Source organism: Anthonomus grandis, chromosome 16 (assembly GCF_022605725.1).
Source record: "Anthonomus grandis grandis chromosome 16, icAntGran1.3, whole genome shotgun sequence".
In the NCBI taxonomy this organism is placed as follows: Eukaryota; Metazoa; Arthropoda; class Insecta; order Coleoptera; family Curculionidae; genus Anthonomus; species Anthonomus grandis.
This window is the reverse complement of record NC_065561.1, coordinates 14,108,639-14,128,599: the sequence shown is the minus strand read 5'-3', so window position 1 is coordinate 14,128,599 and position 19,961 is coordinate 14,108,639. Positions and strand designations below refer to the sequence as shown.

The 19,961-nt window shown below is 32.1% G+C and overlaps 1 protein-coding gene across 2 annotated transcripts in view; it reads left to right on the top strand.

Annotated features, from left to right (window-relative positions):
* The first annotated feature begins 1,168 nt into the window (after positions 1–1,168).
* LOC126745780 (BTB/POZ domain-containing protein 6-B-like) overlaps positions 1,169–19,961 on the top strand; it is a 35,316-nt gene continuing 16,523 nt past the window's right edge. Inside the window, exons 1-6 of one of the 2 annotated variants that reach the window (XM_050453774.1) lie at positions 1,169–1,336; positions 1,955–2,226; positions 2,284–2,488; positions 9,603–9,798; positions 10,074–10,327; positions 10,407–10,433. In XM_050453774.1, the coding sequence (XP_050309731.1) occupies positions 1,955–2,226; positions 2,284–2,488; positions 9,603–9,798; positions 10,074–10,327; positions 10,407–10,433 (954 nt within the window). In that variant the 5' untranslated portion in view covers positions 1,169–1,336. Of the gene's footprint in view, positions 1,337–1,616; positions 1,759–1,954; positions 2,227–2,283; positions 2,489–9,602; positions 9,799–10,073; positions 10,328–10,406; positions 10,434–19,961 lie in introns of those variants that run through there. The other variant, XM_050453773.1, reaches the window with a different exon arrangement.

The window sequence follows — 19,961 nt, the reverse complement described above, 5'->3', positions numbered from 1 at the left end:
GGAAATGAGAGCACTTTGAAAATCCTGAAATAGTCGTTTTCGACGTCCGTTTTTAAGGCGAAAAATGGGCATCAAAAATGCCATATCTCGGTTATCGTAAAAGCTACGACCTTGCGGATGGTCTCGTTGCATTCAGAACGACGAAACTAAGATAAAGCCGTTGGAATTTTTCCGATAGCTCCCATAGAAGCCGAGATGTTAAAGTTCAAAGTTTGGGTTTTTTCATTTTTCGGGTATACCCCCCCGTTTGGATTTTTTTGAGAAATATACTTTTTTTTCGAATTCGAACTAACTATATCAGCGGATTGTTCTTATCAAGTAAATCACGAAAATACTGGGTTATAAGGGAATCCGAGCAGAACTAAGAAATCGAGTATTTTTTCGACCTCGTTTTTGAGGCCAAAAATGGGCATCAAAATGCCATATCTCGGCTATCGTAAAAGCTACGACCTTGCAGATGGTCTCGTTGGATTAAGAACAACGAAACTAAGACAAAACCGTTAGAATTTTCCCGATAGCGAATTCGAACTAACTATACCAGCAGATTGTTCTCATCAAGTAGATCACGAAAATATCGGGTTATAAGGGAATTTAAAAGAGTTTGTCTGCTATTCTTTACAATGTTTAATTGAAACATATCATTAAAATTAAAACAGTCTGATAAAACATTAGCTGGAGAGATATTACATGACCTACATGCTTTGAAAATTACCATTTTAGCCTTAGGAACTTGTTTTTAGTTTAAGGTGTATTTTATTTCTTACTTTAAAATAAAAGTTGCTTTAAGTTAACGTTTTAAAGATTTATACTGCTGTAGCAGTATAGTGTCCCAAAATTGTCATTAAAACATTTCTGCTTATGCAGTATAATATGTCCTTTCATAAAGTCAGAAAGTAATGTTGATGGGTCACAACTGTTATGGCTACTGTATGGCGTCCAAAGTTGTTTTTTTATCCTATTTTATATATATAGTCAAAATATGAAAAAAATCGGTTGATGGTTTTCTACAATTATCAATGTAATTTTTTTGGAACATCGACTTTTTTCGCACTATCCCTCAATGTGTTAACGAAAACACTTAAAACCCATTGTTCTTAGAAATCTGATTGATAAAATACATATCAATTATTTTATTGTGCTAGTTTTGAAGTCGCCATTGGAAATCAGTCAGGAAATCACTGGAGGCAGTGACACCTCATGTCAGAATTTATTCATAGTTTAATGGAATAATCCTTTTACTTATTTGTACAATATTTGTAATAACATTATTATTAGTTTGTTTGCAGTGAGAATTGTTAACATTTTTAAATTTAAATTGGAAGGCAGTTTATTAAAGGTAACTATATTTACAATGCTTAGTACTTATCCTGAACCTGGTATTAGAATGTTGCTAAACTAAAGTGACTGTACTTTGGACTAATTCAACGAATAATAACCAATTGTCATATATACAATAAATTGTAACAAACAAGCTAGCTAGCAATTTGCCAATTATACTCAGAAATCATTAAATCCATATTAACAATCGCTTACGTCGCTTTCGAGCATCGTAATCGCCAATTCCTCGTCTAAAAACAGCTTCACGAGTTGAGCTTGAGCCAATGACACATGTCAGCATTAAATGACAGTTTAATCCAATAATAAATCTATTTATTTATACAATAGTTATAACAATATTATTATTACTATTTTGTTTATATTGATCATTTCGAACATTTTTTTTTAAATTTTAAACTTCAAGGCAGAGATTTTTTGAAGGTAACGTTACTTCCAACCTTTAGGACTCTGGTATTTGAAGGTTGTAGAACAAAAATCCAATTTTGGACTACCTACTTCAATAAAATTCTCTTCCTTTATCTTTCTTGTCTTCTCCTCTATAATTTAATATACAATTACAACAACTACTAGTCACAAAGAACTTCCAAAGCAATAAAAGATATTCCTTATTTTCCAGATGAGTAAAACCACTCAACCGCTAATTTGCGACTGGCAAATATCAAAGCAGAATATTAAGGAAAGGGGTCAATACTTGTTAGAAACCGGTCTATGGAGTGACTGCAGGTTTATCGTTGGCACTGAACCAATTCAGCAAGTTCTGGAATGTCACAAGTTATTTCTTGCTATGGCGAGCCCAGTTTTCGAAGCAATGTTTTTTGGTGGCATGGCCGAAAAGGATCCAATAGTGATCCTGGATGTTCAGCCAGATGCATTTAGGGCTTTACTAGAGTAATATATTATAATTATACTTATTAAATGAAATATTACTAAATATTTTTATTTTAGATATATTTATACTGATAAGATAAACTTGACATCTTTTGACCAAGCATGTGAGCTGTGCTATGCTGCTAAAAAGTATATGTTTCCAATTTTAGTGGAAGAATGTATGAAGTATCTGTGGTCAGATTTGTTTCCTAAAAACGCTTGTAGAGCATATGAGTTTGCTAAGCTTTTTGAGGCACCACAGTTGATGGAAAAATGCATAAGGGTAAGTTGATAATGTCAGCTAGGCCTACAATTTTTAAATACAAATTAATCAAACCAGATGTATTCAGAGCAATTTTGTTTTAAAAGCTTAGCAGAGTGCTTTCGGCGTATAAGCCATCATCAGTGCTAATTTTTATTTTCTTTTTTTTTAATTTATTTACGGACTTGCCATTTTACAATAAATAGAACTAATTACTAAATACAGTATAGATATACATTGCTATACAAAAAAAAAATTAAAGTATATATCACAATATATCCTCTAAATCTTGCCTCTGAAGTTCCAAAAAAATCTACAGATTGTTGCATAGAGTTTGCATTATTTAACATTCTTGTAATAGGGTTATTTTTGCCATAATTTGTAGAATGGTAAGGAACATAAAAAACATTAGTATGCCGATTCCTTCTTATAGGTACATTCAGACATACTAGATTTAAAAGATCTGGACAATCAATTACACCATTAATAATCTTGTGAAGTAAATGAATTTCAAGATTTAGTCTCCTCCCTTCCAAAGTATCAATATTAAGTAGCAATCTTAATTCACTATAAGAATAATCATCTCTGATATAACCACACCTGTAACCAATATAATGAAGAAACTTATTCTGCACTCGCTCAATTGCAGTTACATGTGTTACATAACAAGGGTTCGAGATAGGTGAGCAATACTCCAGAACACTTCTAACTAGCGAGCAATATAGTTTCTTTATCGTAAAAATTGAAAAGTCCTTACTAGACCGTATGATGAAACCTAACATTCTATGAGCCTGAGAGATAATACCCGATTTATGAATATCAAATAATAATTTGCTGTCCAATACAACACCAAGATCCTTCATTTCATCGGTAACCTTTAAGTTAGTATGGTTGATGGAATAATTGTAAGAAATAGGACTTTTTACTCTTGAAAATGATATTTGATAGCATTTTTTTTACGTTAAGGTCCATATGATTTGCTTGACACCAGCCATAAAAATTATCAATGTCTTCCTGAAGAAGCTTAACATCAGTCATTGTTCTAATAGGCCGAAATATCTTTACATCATCTGCAAACATTAGTACCGAGCTATTTTTTATATTTTGAGGTAAATCTAATAGAAACAAATTGAACAGAAGGGGACCGCAGTGTGACCCTTGAGGTACCCCTGATGAAACAATTATAGGTCTAGACACCGAACTACCATATTTGACTCTCTGCATTCTATCAGTTAGAAAACTATTTAACCAATCAGCTTCCCTACCGCTAATTCCCAAGGCCCTTAACTTTGCAACCAAGAAATTATGGTCCACTCTATCAAAAGCCTTGGAAAAGTCAGTATAAACAGAGTCGACTTGACACCCTTGCTCCATATTGCTTAAAATAAAATTTATGTACATTAAAAGATTTGTATTGGTAGATCTATTTTTTATGAAACCATGCTGCTCACTATTAAGTATACCATGACAATCACTGTACAGTTTTTTAGCAACAAGGGAGTCGAACAGTTTAGGTATTTCACTCTGAATGCAGACTCTCCTATAATTATCAACAGCCGATCTATTCCCTGATTTAAATATAGGTTTTATATTGCTCACCTTCCAGAAATCTGGAAAAATTCCTGATTCCATTGATTTGTTAAAAATCATTGCTAGAGGAATAGCCAAAGTGTAAACACATTTCTTTAAAAAGTAACATGGTATTCCATCTGGCCCAATACTTAGTTTAAATGGCATTGAATTTATTCCATCTATTCATCAATTAAACTAAAATGATAATAATTTACATTTATACAATTTTGAAAAACATAATTATTGGAATGATCTTTTACCGGCATTTTATATACACTAGAAAAAAGTCAGAAAATAGATTAACAAGTTCCTGATTATTATGACTATTAATGCCATTAAATTCAACTGTTTGAGACAACATAAAATGCTTTCTTTTTTCATTAATGAATGACCAAAAAGATTGAGGATTATCATTAATATTGTGCTCTATATTATTTATAAAAGCATCATAGCAATTTTTTGTAAGTTCTTTGCACTTTCTTCTAAGTGTAACAAATGTTTCATAATCATAAATTTTACCTGACTCCATGTACAATTTATGGGTTTTCTTTTTTTCTATGACCATCCTACGTAGTTCAGCGCTAAACCACTTTGGAAAGGATGAGGTTTAAAATTTTTTAAAAGGTACAAAATGCTGAATACCCTGAAATAAAATGTCGTAAAATAATGACACACAATCATTTACATTTAAGTTTGCAAAATAAGTTTGCCAATCAATCCCTGCAAAAAAATCATTTAATGGAAAATAGTTACAATTATTATAGTCACAAAAATACTCTTCATAGTTACTGGATATATTATCACAATTAGTAGGAACTCCAAAAGTTATGGCAGTATGATGAGTACTATTTGGCAGTAATGTGTCAATAGCTTCTGACACATCTATATCTTTTATATCCGAAAAAACTAAATCTAAAAGAGTATTCCTACTGTTTACTACAAAGTTAAGTTGATACATGTTAAGAAAATTAAAACAGTTAGATATACTATTTGCTGGTGAAGTAGCATTGCACTGTACACTAATACCTGTTACTTCATTTTTCCATGAAATTTCAGGAATGTTGTAATCTCCTGTCACAACAATCCTACAATTATCAATATCAAAATATTTACTAAATAAACTATCCATAGTCGGTTAAGCTCAGTTAAATTGTCAGTTAAGCCCAGAAGTTTACCATAGTGGGAATACATTTGATATTATTAAAATTATACATAAAATATAGACACACTTAAGACTATACAGAACACTAAACAGGACAAATAGTATTTAAAAAGAGAAGAATGTTGGTCTCCTTTATGTTTTGTTTTCATTTTCGAGCAAACACAGCCACTTTCCTCTTCCCTCTTCTACAATTTTTAAGCCTTATACTCAAACTCAAAACATGCTTTATTATCAGATTATCCAATAGATCTCATTCACAAAGTTGTAATTACAATTAAGTCAATACAAAAACATTTAGAGGTTATAGCTGATAAAATACAAGTATATAATTATTACAATATAAAAACTTACTATTATCATTATTATTAACTTAAACTTTATACTAGATGTAAGTTGATCACCAAAATATTCTTGCACATTATATTATGCTTTGCTGACTAGAAGTTTCTTACATTTACATTTGAATTTCTTAAAGTCTTTCATGTTTTGCAAGTTAAGGGGTAAGTGGTTGTACATTCTCTTTGGATCATAAATAAATGATCTCTTTTATTGATTAGGTATTAGTGGGTATTGGTAGAGAATATTTTGTCACTGTTGAGTAAGATGTTCTTCCTGCACAATTAAATGGCTATACTTTCTAAAAACCAAACATACACTATCAAGAATAAAGAGTAATGTTATAATTTTATTTCTTACAAAGATAGGCTTGCATGAATCCCTTAATTGTACAACATTGTACATTAATTCAAATTGCTTTTTTTTTGTAAAATGAAAATAGTTTGAAATAGGTTACTACTGTAACTAGGCAAAAAGAAGTCCATATCTCAGGTTACTTTCAATCAGAGCAAAATATGCCAATCCAAATCCCAAGAAGTAGGCGATAAGGCAAAACAATCTGAATACATTCTTCTTGACAAGACAACACTGATTTCCAAAGTTAAATCTATTGTCCATTATAATACCTAGAAATTGTCAACTGCCTGGATTGTTTAACTTAACTTTTTTGTATCACGAACAACATCTGCAAGATTACATCTAAAAGTAAGAATGTCATTTTTTATTGTATTAAATGTGAGTAAGTTGCTATTGAACCAAATCTTTTTGCAAATCATTGATATTATTCTGCAACACAAGTCAATTGGAATGATGCCACAAAGAGAGTTAAAGGCCACTAATTTCTACTGAACAGATATCATTGACATATAAGAGGAACAGCAGGACTGACCGCTCAATTTAGTCAATAGTCATGTCGTATAAATCACCACCTGCATAGGAAAGACTGATCCAAACCAATTCAATAACACATCTCTAAAACCATAAATGTCAAGCTGCAGAAGTAGTATTTCATGACTGACAGGGTCAAAAGCTTTTGTCCAGTCACAGAATTATAACGAATGAATATATTGCTATGGGTGTAGCATCTAACAAGGTATTATCCTGTTTGTTAAACATATATTATAGCCTACTAGTCTTTAGTAGAAATACATAGCAAAAGTCTTCTTTATCAAAAAAAAGATATAAGTGCAAGTCAGTAAAAGTAATTCGTTGTTTCTCAATGCCTTCTAGGCTTAAAGAAATTCAGAACCACTGCTAAAACATGTCTTGAATGTGCTTTTTACAAGGTTGCTTACTATATTTATGACCACATTTATGTCATAGAATTCGGAATGTAGAAAAAACAAAATATCTTAAATAAATATAGTTATAATGATGTATAGGGCTTTTGTTGGAATTTTATTATAATGCCAAGTATTATTGACCTATGGCATTCTAGTATGGGGTGAAATGTACACAAGTAATCTTCAAGCTTTAATGACCATTCAAAATTATATTGTACAACCTGATCAGTTGTTCTCAAATGATATGTGCAATATTCGAGCTCTGTATATACTGACAATATGCCACTATATACATTCAAATGGGCATCTGAAGAGAGACTGTGTTTCCCAGGTATGAAAGTACAAAATTTTTTTAATATCCTCAACTTTAAAGAATGTCTAAATCAAATATTTCTCTGAGTCTCTGAAAGTCATGTAAAAAAATGGGTGACCATGCAATCTAGTTCTTCCCTAAATTTAGACCTAGATCGACTACTTAACTATATTTCTTGGATTGTTCTTTGCAGTTTTTGTTTGTATGTTTCAATTTCATGTATGTACAGTTAAACACTCAATTTATACCCAGCTCATTCATTAGACGTTAATCTTTTTACGAAAAGTATTACAAAAATCTAGTTCTTCCCTAAATTTAGACCTAGTCGATCTAGTTCTGAATTTAGGGAATTTATATGATATGCAAAATTGTAATAAAATTATAATAAATAAATAAATAAATAATATATTTATTTAGCAAGAAGCTACATTCAATAAAAACATAAATGAAAAATAAACTCACTCCGGTTTGTCCATGGATGGTCTCGGTAATCCAGAAACAGCATCCCGGTTCCAGAAATATCCTGTCAGAGGTAGACCATAAATTAAAACTAGACTTAACCTAAACATTATTTCCTTGCCCCACTTATTAAAAGCACAGTTAATTGTTGTTTGCCTTATAATAATAAAAATAATGTCGACTCAGGTTGATCGAGTCGGTTTGGTTGCAATCAGCCGATGACACACATTTGGAACTTGGTTGAGCTTACTGACTAGACACATTGGTCCCCCCGTGTAATACTTAGAAATGCTTCGGTAGTTCCAAGAAGCTGTAACCAGTATCCCGGTTGGCCCAAAAATACCCAGTCAATAGATAAACCAACAATCAAGATGATGATTGGAGTGGAAACAATGCATACTATAGTAAAACTTAATGAACTACATAATTAAAATAACATAATAAAATAACAAACACAATTTTACTTATTCATAATAAATTTTCTCAAGAGCCCTCTGAATTGATTCAAAGTAATACAATTTTTGATGTTAGCGGGCATGTTGTTAAATAGTATTAAACCTTTGCATAGAACAGAATTATGCATTTGGGTTGTGTTACATCTGTCGACTAGTATGAAGTCTATATGATTTCTCGTATTATAGTTATGTATATCTCCAAAAACTCTTAATTTGTTACAAATATAATCGGGGAGCATCTGATGTTTTAATTTAAAAATAAACAAATAAACGTTATAAAAAATTCTTTGATGTACAGACAATATATCTAGGACACCCAACATAGAGACAACAGGCGTGTAACGATAACAATTTAGAATCAGTCTCATAGCCCTATTTTGAATTCTTTCCAGTTGGTCAACTCTATACTGTGGCAAGTTGTACAGTTCTGGCAACAATAATGTTGAACAGAACTGTAAATGAGGAAGAGCAATGGCGTTGTAAAGTTTTACCACATATAAGATTGTATCGTCCGCAAACAACACCACATTACACCCCCACACTACCTCCACCATATCGTTGACATACAATAAAAATAGCAAGGGGTCCAAGACCGTTCCCTGCGGCACACCATGCTTTACATTAACACTTTAGATGAACTATTTTTGTACATGACTCGCTAAACTCTACCACTTAGATAAGATTGAAACCACTTCAATACATTATGTTTAAGGCCTAACCGTTCTAATTTCCTAATTAACATTTCTCTACTCACGGTTTCAAACGCTCTCTTAAAATCCAAAAACACAGCAAGTACTAGATTATCAGAGTCAAGGGCCCTGAGAAAATTATCAACTATATTAATAATGACAGACTCACATGAATGATTCTCACGGAACCCCGATTGGTTAGGCACAACTATTTTATTTATATTACAATGTTCGAGTAGCTGTTCCTTAACACATACTTCAAAGAAATTCATTACACAATTTAGTGTTTTGCGCTTTTGAAACAGGAACAACAGTAGAATGTTTCCAGGCTTGCGAAAAAACCCCAGTACTTAAGGATGTATTGATAATATCCAAAAGACGATCACTCACAACATAAGCAACATCGCAAAGAACCTGCTTAGAGAAAATTATCCTTTAAATAACTGTGTCTTATGCCTCGAAATATGAATAGCATTTCTTCTTAAAATTAGTTGAAAAGTCAAAATAATTTAAGTGCTGAAACTATATCTCAAATTTTCATCAAATATAACACCAATAATCTATTTGGGTTTAATTATCCTTAAACAATATGTATTAAAAATGCATTCAATTTTTTAAATTAGAAGAAATAATAGATGAACATTTAGATATATGATGTAAGTTGTTAATTGATTATAGCCATCTTTTTAAAATGCAAATATGTCGAAAACGGCGGATCTTATATTATTTCTTGATTTTCTGGCAATTTAAAATACGCTACACAACTCCTGTACTTTTAAGTTTTTTTTCCATCCCATTATTTCTCCTTGTACAAATGATTACAGCTCCATAAAAAAAATTGACATTCACTGTCCAATTGTTTCCAGATAATTAAAGAACAAACCATTCAAGTTTTAACAGAAACGAGTTTTGAAGACGTAGAGCTCAGTACCATCTTAACGGTGTTTGATCAGGAAGAGCTAAACATTAACTCTGAACTGGAGCTCTTTAATGCAGCTTACAGATATGCTACTAGGCAAAGCCAGACAGGTGTCAAAGTTCCCAGACTAGATGATGGAATAGGTAATTCGGTTTTTCCAACCCTTAAAGGGGTATTATGGTTATTCAATTCTTACTTGAAAGAACAAGGTATTGAAGGGCTTGAACAACTTACTTGACACAAAGAATTTGATTTCAAAAGTTAAGAATTTTGTTATACTAAATAACTTTTTGTAAAATCATAATATGTGTTTTCTTAGTATGTAAAGTAAGAATTGAAGGACTATTATTTGCTGTTTTAATTTAAAAAATCTTGTGAAATAATTACAGTAACTAGGTATATTTAAATGATTTTCCAGCTCATGCTTCTGTTGGAGAAAGCAGCAGTAACTCAAACCATCCAACTGTCCGTGATGCCATTAAAAAAATCCGGTTTTTAACTTTGACACCTCAGCAATTCGCCGAGGGTCCAGGGAAGTCGACCTTGTTAAGTGAGTCTGAAAAATTTGCGATTTTAATGAATATTTGCTCTCCAAAAGCGGGCACGCCTATGCCTGACGGGTTCACTAACTCGAATAAGCCCAGGAGAGTTCAGCCAACTAACCAGATACACGTATGTATAATTTGTTGCATTTGAAGTACTGGGATAAACATTTCATGTTAGGAAATTGATATGAACCTTTCCATTTTAGCAACACACTGGGGCAAAATTTATTTGGGTAAGTAACTAATTTTAACTCTCGTATAAAAATTGAACTCTATAGATAAATGTAATTGAGTGTGTATTTATTTATTTATTTTATTTATTTATTTGCGTTGTAAATTTTTCTGTAGATACTCTAATATATATATAGTTTATTGCATGTGGATAGGATCTTTTAGTTGCTAGACATTTTATGCACCTTGGTGAAGGCTAATACTAAAAAAAATATAGAGTTCAGTTTTAATTGATATATTTAATATTCTAATTGGGGGAAGATGTAGCAATATGGTCTTAGTATCATAATTTTGCAAACGCAAACAAATACCAATAACTCACTCCTTTAGGTTTATTTTCCATAAAAAGGAAATTTTTGGGTTTTAACTGAGTAACCAAGAGTAAAAACGTTGAACAATATTAGGATGTTTCAATATTTCTTTACATGTTATTGCCATGTCGTTATTAGGAGTTAGCGGTAACAATGTCATATGTTTGCATATATTGAAACTAATTGGGATTTAGCCACAATTTTTCGATTCTCCTAAATAGCTTTGTACGGGGTGACAACTGGTAATAGGCCGATTTTGAAATAAATGTTACACAAAAAAATTTGCAAGAAAATACCATTTTATTAACATCAAAATGAAGCTTATATTATGCCATTTACAACACAAAAGCTTACACAAGTCAATGAATTACATATTGGCTAAAAGCAAGGGCACCGGTACACAAGCTTAAATATAAAGTGTATAGTTTGTAACGTCAGTAAAGTTATTATTGATAAATTCATCGATACCAAAAAAACTCAAGATATTTTTTTAACACTACTTTCTATGAAATTCTGTATGAATATTAGTGTTGTTTCTAGTGAAATGTGAATGTAGATCTTCAAAAGTTTCATAGTTATTGATATTGACCCTGACATGCGATAGACAATAGTAGATATATAAACAGGGCACAGTTAAAATATTAAGTTTTAAGAAATGCATTCTACACTCCGCCCTATGGTCCAGGTTTTCGAGGATCCTAATGGCCTTTCTCTGTCTTCAAGATGGTGACCATCAAGTTGGATGCAGTTTTCGATCCTCCATAACACGCTCTAACATCGATCGATCAATAGTCAGGATTTCCTGGCAAATTACGTTCTTCAACTCGATCAGTTTACGAGGCTTGTGAGCATATGCTCTTTAAATACCCCAATAGAAAAAAATCACATATGGACAGGTCTGGAGAACTAGGAGGCCCTGGCACGTCTCCAAAACGTGAAATTTGTTTTCCTGGGCACAGGTTGCTGACAACATTCATTGAAGCGTTGGCAGTATGTGCAGCCGTGGCACCATCTTGCTGAAACCACACATTCCTTGGGTTTATCTCTTTTCTGAGTAGATCTGGTTCTTGTGAACGTAGTGATTAGAATTAACTGTGACGGTATGACCAGCTTGGATGAATAGCACACTATACAGTGATTTTTTCAGAATGTAGCGGTCGCTTATGGATATTTCGTGGATTTCAGGAGCCCAGTGGGTATCTGTAATTATGTTTACTAACTGCTCCAACTAAGTGAAAATGACGCTCATTGTAAGATACTGACCTAAGTTATCCTTCAGAATAACTTCAAGATGTTGAAAATCTCTTTCCTTCAATTGCTGGACAATCTCTAATTTGTAGGGCTGAAATTTTAGGCCTTATGAGAAATTTTTGTAACTATCTGTTGTTCTTTATCCAGCTTAAGATTGTGTTACAATATGGAAACGTTCTATGCATACCAATATTAAAGCAAGTACGAAAAAGCCCTGCGTAGTGGTTCTTTCATATCGTATGCAAATATGAGATGTTCTACTTCCACACACATAACACAAATATATAGAGAAGTGCTGGATGCATACAAACTGATGCATACAGACTGAAATTCTTCGGACAAATCTGCTAGCGTCTTCTCGCTTGACAACGGAAACTATTGTAACTAACTTGACAGCTTGATGTACCTAATTAGACCAATCAAAATGGCAGAAAGGCGTGGCCAAATTGAAGCGCGAAAATTCAAATTTTATTTAATAAGAAATCTCATATTTATTTATTTAATCGCAATATCCCAAGTTAGCATCAGATATTGGTCAGGATAAATAAAACTCTTCAGCTTTATTTTATTTATCTAAATGAGTTAATGTACTGGAATAATCAGTTAACAATAGTGTACTATATATCACTCTTTTCAAAATTGGAATGAAACAATGTTTTTCTTTAATCCATTTATTATTTAATTTTCCTGGAAAATAATTACTTAAAATTATATATATAATATACAATCATTTATTATAAAAAATATATATATAAATTAAAATTAATCTGAAAAGTATTAAAGTATAACACTGAACTACCCTAAACCATACAGATTAGGCTGTGAAGTTTTTGTGCTATTTTCTCATTCTCTAAAGACATTACCATTGTGTTAAAAATGTCCCTATTTTACTAATACACACAATGAATTATCCTCGTTTCTGTTTTCTAAAGAAAAATTATACAGATTTTAAAAATTCTATAACAGAGTATTACCTAAAGAAACAATACAAAATAATTATAGTATAACATATAGTTGTATATTTGTTGGTCTCTTATAATACTAACAACATATCTTGGAACTATAATTAAAAAAAAATTAATTAAAAGACAAATGTCTACATAAAATAGAAATAAACTCTTTAAAAAAAAACAAGTTATACCATTCATTCTCATCTATTCTGGGTGCTCAGCTCTTAGGCTCTATACCTCTGTCTCTATGTCTATAAAATTAAAAAATAGGCAGGGCAAACCTTATCAATAAATGCGCTAAATAATTCATGTGAAAAATATGAATGACAAAAAAATGTTTAAATAAATATGTCTTGTAGTGCAAAGCCAGCAGTATCAGCATTATTAAATTTTGTTGGGGTCATAATGAATTGTATAGCTATAAGTCTTAATAAAATTTATATGGCATCTCTTTCCATGGTTTTTTTAGCACTGAACAGATATAGAAAAAATCTTTTATTACTATCTTTATCAGAACCATTTAAAATATACATACTCTTTGATACATGAAGGATATTTACAGGTAAATTTTAATCTATTTCTTGATTGTATAAAAGAAAATGAGAGATCAGGCATTTTGTATTTATAACAATCAAATTAAAAATTAAACATTTAAAAAGGTGAAACTACTGAACTCAACCGAATTTGATTTTATTAAAGACCAACAATTGAAAATACAAAAAGAAGTAGTAAAGTAGTAGTAGTAAAGATTTTCTTACGGGAAGCCTGGAATTTCTGCAAATCAATTAAAATTTACATTACTTCTTATATTGAAACAGACACAAAAAGTAATTAATTTAAAATCTTAGCCGACCCTTCCGGTTACATTCAAAAACAAGCTCAAATGATATGACAAATGATGTTCTGTCAGTCAGTGTCAATAACGTCATTTCTGTCAGGCCGACATAAGATTCCCATCTTCCCCATACAAGCTTTATACATGTGCTTCCACTGCAAGAGTACCACACCACTATAGAGGTCGCACAGTGCTGCCAACCTTAGAGTTTTGTATTACCGTACTTGTAGCCCGTAATTACCGTATTTGAAGCAGAATTACCGTACTTGAAATAAATTTTAGAATATTGGGTAATATACAGTTTTATGTGTTTTGAGTTGCACTTGGTCAATGCACAATGGTCAAAAAAAATTAAAATAATAAACAAATTTTCATTCAACACTTTAATTTATCAAAATTAAACACAAATAACATAAACATAAACTAATACCAAAACTCAAACTAATGCTAACAAGAGGTATTAAAAAAAAATAGAAATTAAACCAATATTGTAATAATAATGCAAACAAATACAAATAACAAAATATAGATATTCCTTTTTAATAATAGCCCTAAAAATATTTAATATGGCAAAAAAATATAGAAGAAATATCAAAACAAATAAAATGAAGTTAAACATGGTGCTAATATTCATTTTCTATTGAAAATTCGTCCTCGTTTTCGGCCTCATTAGACGATACTTCATCAGTCTTGGGAGGATACATATTTTTTTTGGTCATCCTAGAAATCATGTCCTTGCTCGGGGAAAAGTTTACACAGCTTCCTTCTTCATTTACACATTGGCTTGTCAGAAGACAGCCATTGACTGTTTATAATTAATGAATTTCTAGTTTTTGTTTTAACCGAATTAACTTTACTAAAAATTCTTTCGCAAGCTACGTTTGAATGGGGCAAAGATAATATGTTTAAAACAAGACGTGCCAAATTGATGAAAACTAAAATATTTGCCTCATCTTTATATGTGTAAAGTTTTCCCCAAAAAATATCAATTTCGTTATCTAAAGTTATGAATTGCGGCGGAAAATTGTAATTAGGTAGAATCCTCCATTCATCATCTATTTGTTGCGCAGTCTCGGGAGAAAAAAATCGTGGCATTTGTGTTAATATGGCTGCTAACGATGGAAATTGTTCCCGAATTTTATTGGATATGGCATTATTTAAAGAAAAGATATACATTTTTAATAGGACTGAATCATCGAAATCGTATCTTTTTTTAATTTCGGTACAAAGGACACTATAAAATTGTTGACATTGTTCGAAAAAGTGCTCGAGCAAATCAGGCCTATCTGAAATTTCCTTCTTTTTTATTTCATTTAAAACTTCTACCCCGAGGTATAATTGATTTAAAGGCATAAAATAGGTTTTGTTTGTTGGATCAATTAATGAAAGATCGGTTGTTGTGACGTAACGACGTACCATAAAACAAAGCAGGATTCTTTATAAGTGTTAGTCATAACTTCATGCTTTTTATATACCAACACTTTTTCGGACTGAAAGTATTGGTTTAAAGTATTAACTTTGGGCAAAACATGGTTTAAAAACATAAAATACAATTTTGTAAATGGATTATGCAGAGCCAGGTGTACTTGCTCGACTGCCAGTAAACGTTGATCTAATAGCTTCGATGTAAAAAACAATTTAGGAGCTGACCATTGTTCTAACATTCTTTGCACTACTGTGGCAACCGAAAGCCATCGGGTTTGTGAAGGATGTAAAATTTCATGTACATCGACTTCGGCAAAGATCTGAAATTGCCTGAATTCACACTGTCGTTTGCTGCTCGACTATAAAGAATAAATGTATAAATACAACTTGTATAAAGATTATTGTAAAAGACCTGTCCTACCTTAAAAAAAGCGTAAACGTTTCGGGCAAGATCCTCAACCGATCTTGGTAAACTTTTGCATGCTTCGCTGCTGCACAAATGCAGAGAATTGCATATACATTTGAAAACGAAAATCCCTGGACAGAGTTTTTTAAATCTTGATGCAACCCAGTGGTATTGGCCCATCTTAACATTACAACCACCTGATGCAAATCCAATAATGTTACTTGGCGGTATTTCATATTTATAAAATGTGTCCATTATTGTGCTGAATAAGTGTTCTGCATTGCCTTGAGACTGTGGTTCTGTTTTGTTATTAAATACAGAAGTTAGTTCCCATAATGATGTTATAATTTTTCTACCCTCCTCATTAAAATACCGAACTACTACACATGCCGATTTTACAGCTGCAATATCGGTTGATTCATCGGTTAAAATGCCAAATTTTACTGTTTTTAATTTATTTGATAATATACTTTTGTGGCTTGAACTAATAACATTTGTTATAATTGCCCTAGATGTAGTTTTTTGAACAGCCAAATCTTTTGCAATTTTTGAGTCCGGAACCATTTTTTTCAACAATGGACATAGATGATCCATTGTTGCAAAAGAAATATTATGCTCAGCTAAAAACTCACAAAGCTGAATTTATGCACTTTTAACATTATTTTCATGAGTTGATGATGTACTGGGTGACTGTACAAACTGGGTAAAATGTTTGCACTAGATTTATTTTTAATTAAAGTATTACTTTTAGATTTGGCAGATTTTTTATGTTTTTTAATGGGGTACAATTCACTAACGAATTGCACATTGCATAAAACACATTTACCCTTAAAAGTATTACCCTGTACAGAATGAAGCCAAGAACTAAACTCAGGCAATGCAATCCATGAGTTTTTAAATAGCTATAACAAAAAACATGACATTTTAATACTACACACTACATTAATTTTTATTTTAAAATGTGCCTGAGCACGGTGTTGAGTTTTCGGCTTTTTTGGTTGGATAGATTCACTTCCATCACTTGATTGAATCACTATCAGACATTATAAATAAAAAGAGGTAACACACAACTATGACAAACCAGACTAACTACTAAGACCTTATATGCGCCGAAAACTTAAAGGGTCAAGTTCTCTTTATTAGGTTTGGTTTTGGTATTTCCCCGAAGTCATCAACATTTTACGTGAGCGTCAGAAACAAATAAGATGTTGCCATATTAAATCGGTATTGTCATATTTATAATTTATAAGGAAAAATAATTACTCAATAATTTTTGGTTTCATGGTCTAAAAAGGTTTTTTTTGTCATTTTGATATTGTATAAAATTATAAATAAATAGTAAAAATAGAGGTAAATTTTTTATAGTGTTAAATTACCGTACAACTGCGCACGTTAAGCATGTTTGGACCGTATACCGTATTTTAGCTGAAAATACCGTACAAGTACGGGAATTACCGTAAGGTTGGCAGCACTGAGGTCGCAACTTCGCACTTACCCCACTCTAATTGCCTCAAGCTTCGTACTATGCGTTCTAAAAACATCCGGTGCCCGATTGTCACCCTGTATTTGCAACTTATAATCTGCAAATTAAAAATGTACTTTTTAATGTATTGTATTTCCTGAAGAGAGACTTAATTTAATTTTATTGGTGACACTAGGAAGTTATAAAATGAAATACAAGAAATTACTTAACTGCCTGGAAATTTGAAATTTTGTTATCTCTTCTCGGCAGTTGAAGAAAGTGTAATTATCAATTGCCTGTAACCTATAAAAAAAATGCAAGAAGCATTTTAAAGCATGCATTTGTAAAACTAGAAGTTTTCTTTCCTTAGCATCTTGGTTTTCTATTATTTTTAGCCACTTATTATAGTCCTGCTTATTATTTTAGCACGTTCATATTAGCTTTTCAGGCATTAATTTAATTAGAAAATGATATGGTTTATAGTATATTAGGCATAACATACATACTGACTATTCTTTAGAAGTAGTTTTATTAAATTATGGTGGTTGTCATTTAAATGGTTTACGGATTCTTTTAAAACCTCTTAAGTGGATTTGCATGCCAATTTCAAAATCCTGGGTTAAAAATTGCTATAAGATGCTGCTCGTATGGAACACGCCTGGGTAAATATTTTAAAAAAATCCGATTTTCCCTTAATAAACTTTGAGGGAGGTAAACTAGGACTTTTTCACATTATTTTTTCAATGTGATTGCCAATAGAAGCAAATATAAATACAAACTATTTTGTTACCAAGAATACTAATAAAGTAAATGAGTTACTCTGATTAATTAAAGTTAATTTTGATATTGTTCAGAGGCAGATATTTATTTATTGTTTCACCAAACAAATTATTAATATTTTCTTAGCTTAATATAGTATTTTCGAGTTTACTAAAAAATACTGCATAAGCCCTAACCTAAATATTGATTGCTTCATAAGTCTTGCTCTCCACTGCTTCTTTCACTATATAACCATATATACATGTACACTAATATATACTAATAGTTAAGCAAAGAGCAAATATTGTCAAAACCCGGTGGTACCTGCCTACCATACTATTTAGCAGACTTACAACCTGAAGAATAAACTAAAGAAACTTTAAAAGCAAAAAAATAGAAGACAACACCACTAAATAATTAATAAATTATTAAATGAAGCCAAATTGTAAGAGAATGATCTTTTAAAGAGCTCTTTTTGGTGTTGGGGTATTGTCAGAACATGTCTTTATCGCAGATTTAACCCTAGAGCTGCACAGTGGGGTCTAAAAAACCCAGGCGCTCAAGTTGTTCAATATAACTCGCGCAGGCGTGCCTTTTTTGACCAACGTAAATTTAGTAGAGAGCCGACCGCGTTAAGAGCCAGTCGCTACGCCGAATACGTTAATCCGTTACTTTGCAATTACGATATTAGTGGATCTGTGGGTACGTCAGACCCCAGTGTGCAGTTAACGACTGTTAAAGTTTCGAGGTGATTTTTTTGTCATCTCCTAATATGGATAGTTCTAAGAGAGAAAATCGTCTTAAGTAACGGAGTTGAAAATCTGTGGACAAATGAAGAAAAACCCGAGATCATTGAAGATATTTTTGGAGACTTATCAGATGAGGAAGAAAACGATATTCTTGAACAACAGTCTGACACCGATAATGAACAAAGTGAAGATGAAGAGGAAGAACAAGGAGGCCCTAGTACGTCACAAAGAAATGTCACCAGTATACTTGGAAAAAATGGGCGCCAGCACGCCAAGGACGTCCAAGACGAGACAACATTGTTTTACATTTGCCCGGCCCAAAGAAAGAGGCAAGAAATGTTCACAGCCCTGTCGAATCATGAAATTTACTGTTCACCGAGGAGATTTTGGACATAATTGTACTGCATACCAATCAGGAAATTCGTAGGAAATGTCAGAGCGGCTTGCCTCAGACTTACAAAAAAATAACTAATACGACAGAATTGAAGGCATTCATTGGTCTACTGTATCTTGCTGGTGCGTTACGTGTCTCAAATTGTAATTTAGATGAACTTTGGTCAATAAAGTATGGCAATGGACTATTTCGGGCAACCATGCCCCAGCAAAGATTTCAGTTTACAGCTCTTTGTCTAAGATTTGACGATAAAATGGACAGAAATGCTAGAAAACTGGTAGACAAGTTCCCTCATATTCGACAAATATGGGATATTTTTATAAATAACTGCTTGTTAAGCTTGTGAGTTTTCGAGGACAATGTCCATTCCACATATACATGGCAAGCAAGCCAGATAAATACGGAATGAAAGTGATGATGATTATCGATTCAAAAACATTTTATGTGCTCAATGCTATCCCATACGTTGGAAAAGTTAATGTTGAGAATAATGAGCCAGTACCTACATATTATGTTAGAAAACTTTCTGAACCAATACACGGTACTCACCGTAACATTACGATTGATAATTGGTTCACGTCAATACCTCTAAGTGAAAAAATGTTGGAATTGTATGAGCTAACAATCCTTGGAACTTTGCGAAAAAATAAAAGAGAAATACCTCTGAAGTTTATACAGAAAGGGATGTAGGCACATCCTTACTTGCTTTTGACAGAAATAAAACCTTAGTTTCATACACACCAAAGGAAAATAAAACGGTACTGCTTTTATCAACTTTGCACTTAGTACTGTAACTAGAAAACCAAATCTTATACATTCCTATATTAAAACCAAAGGTGGTACAGACACCTTTGATCAGATGTGTCACTCTTACACCACTTCTCGGAAAACCAGACGCTGGTCTCTTAGAATGTTTTTTTTAATATATTGGATGCTAGCGGAATAAATGCTATGGTACTATTTTCACTTGCATATCCTCAATGGAAAA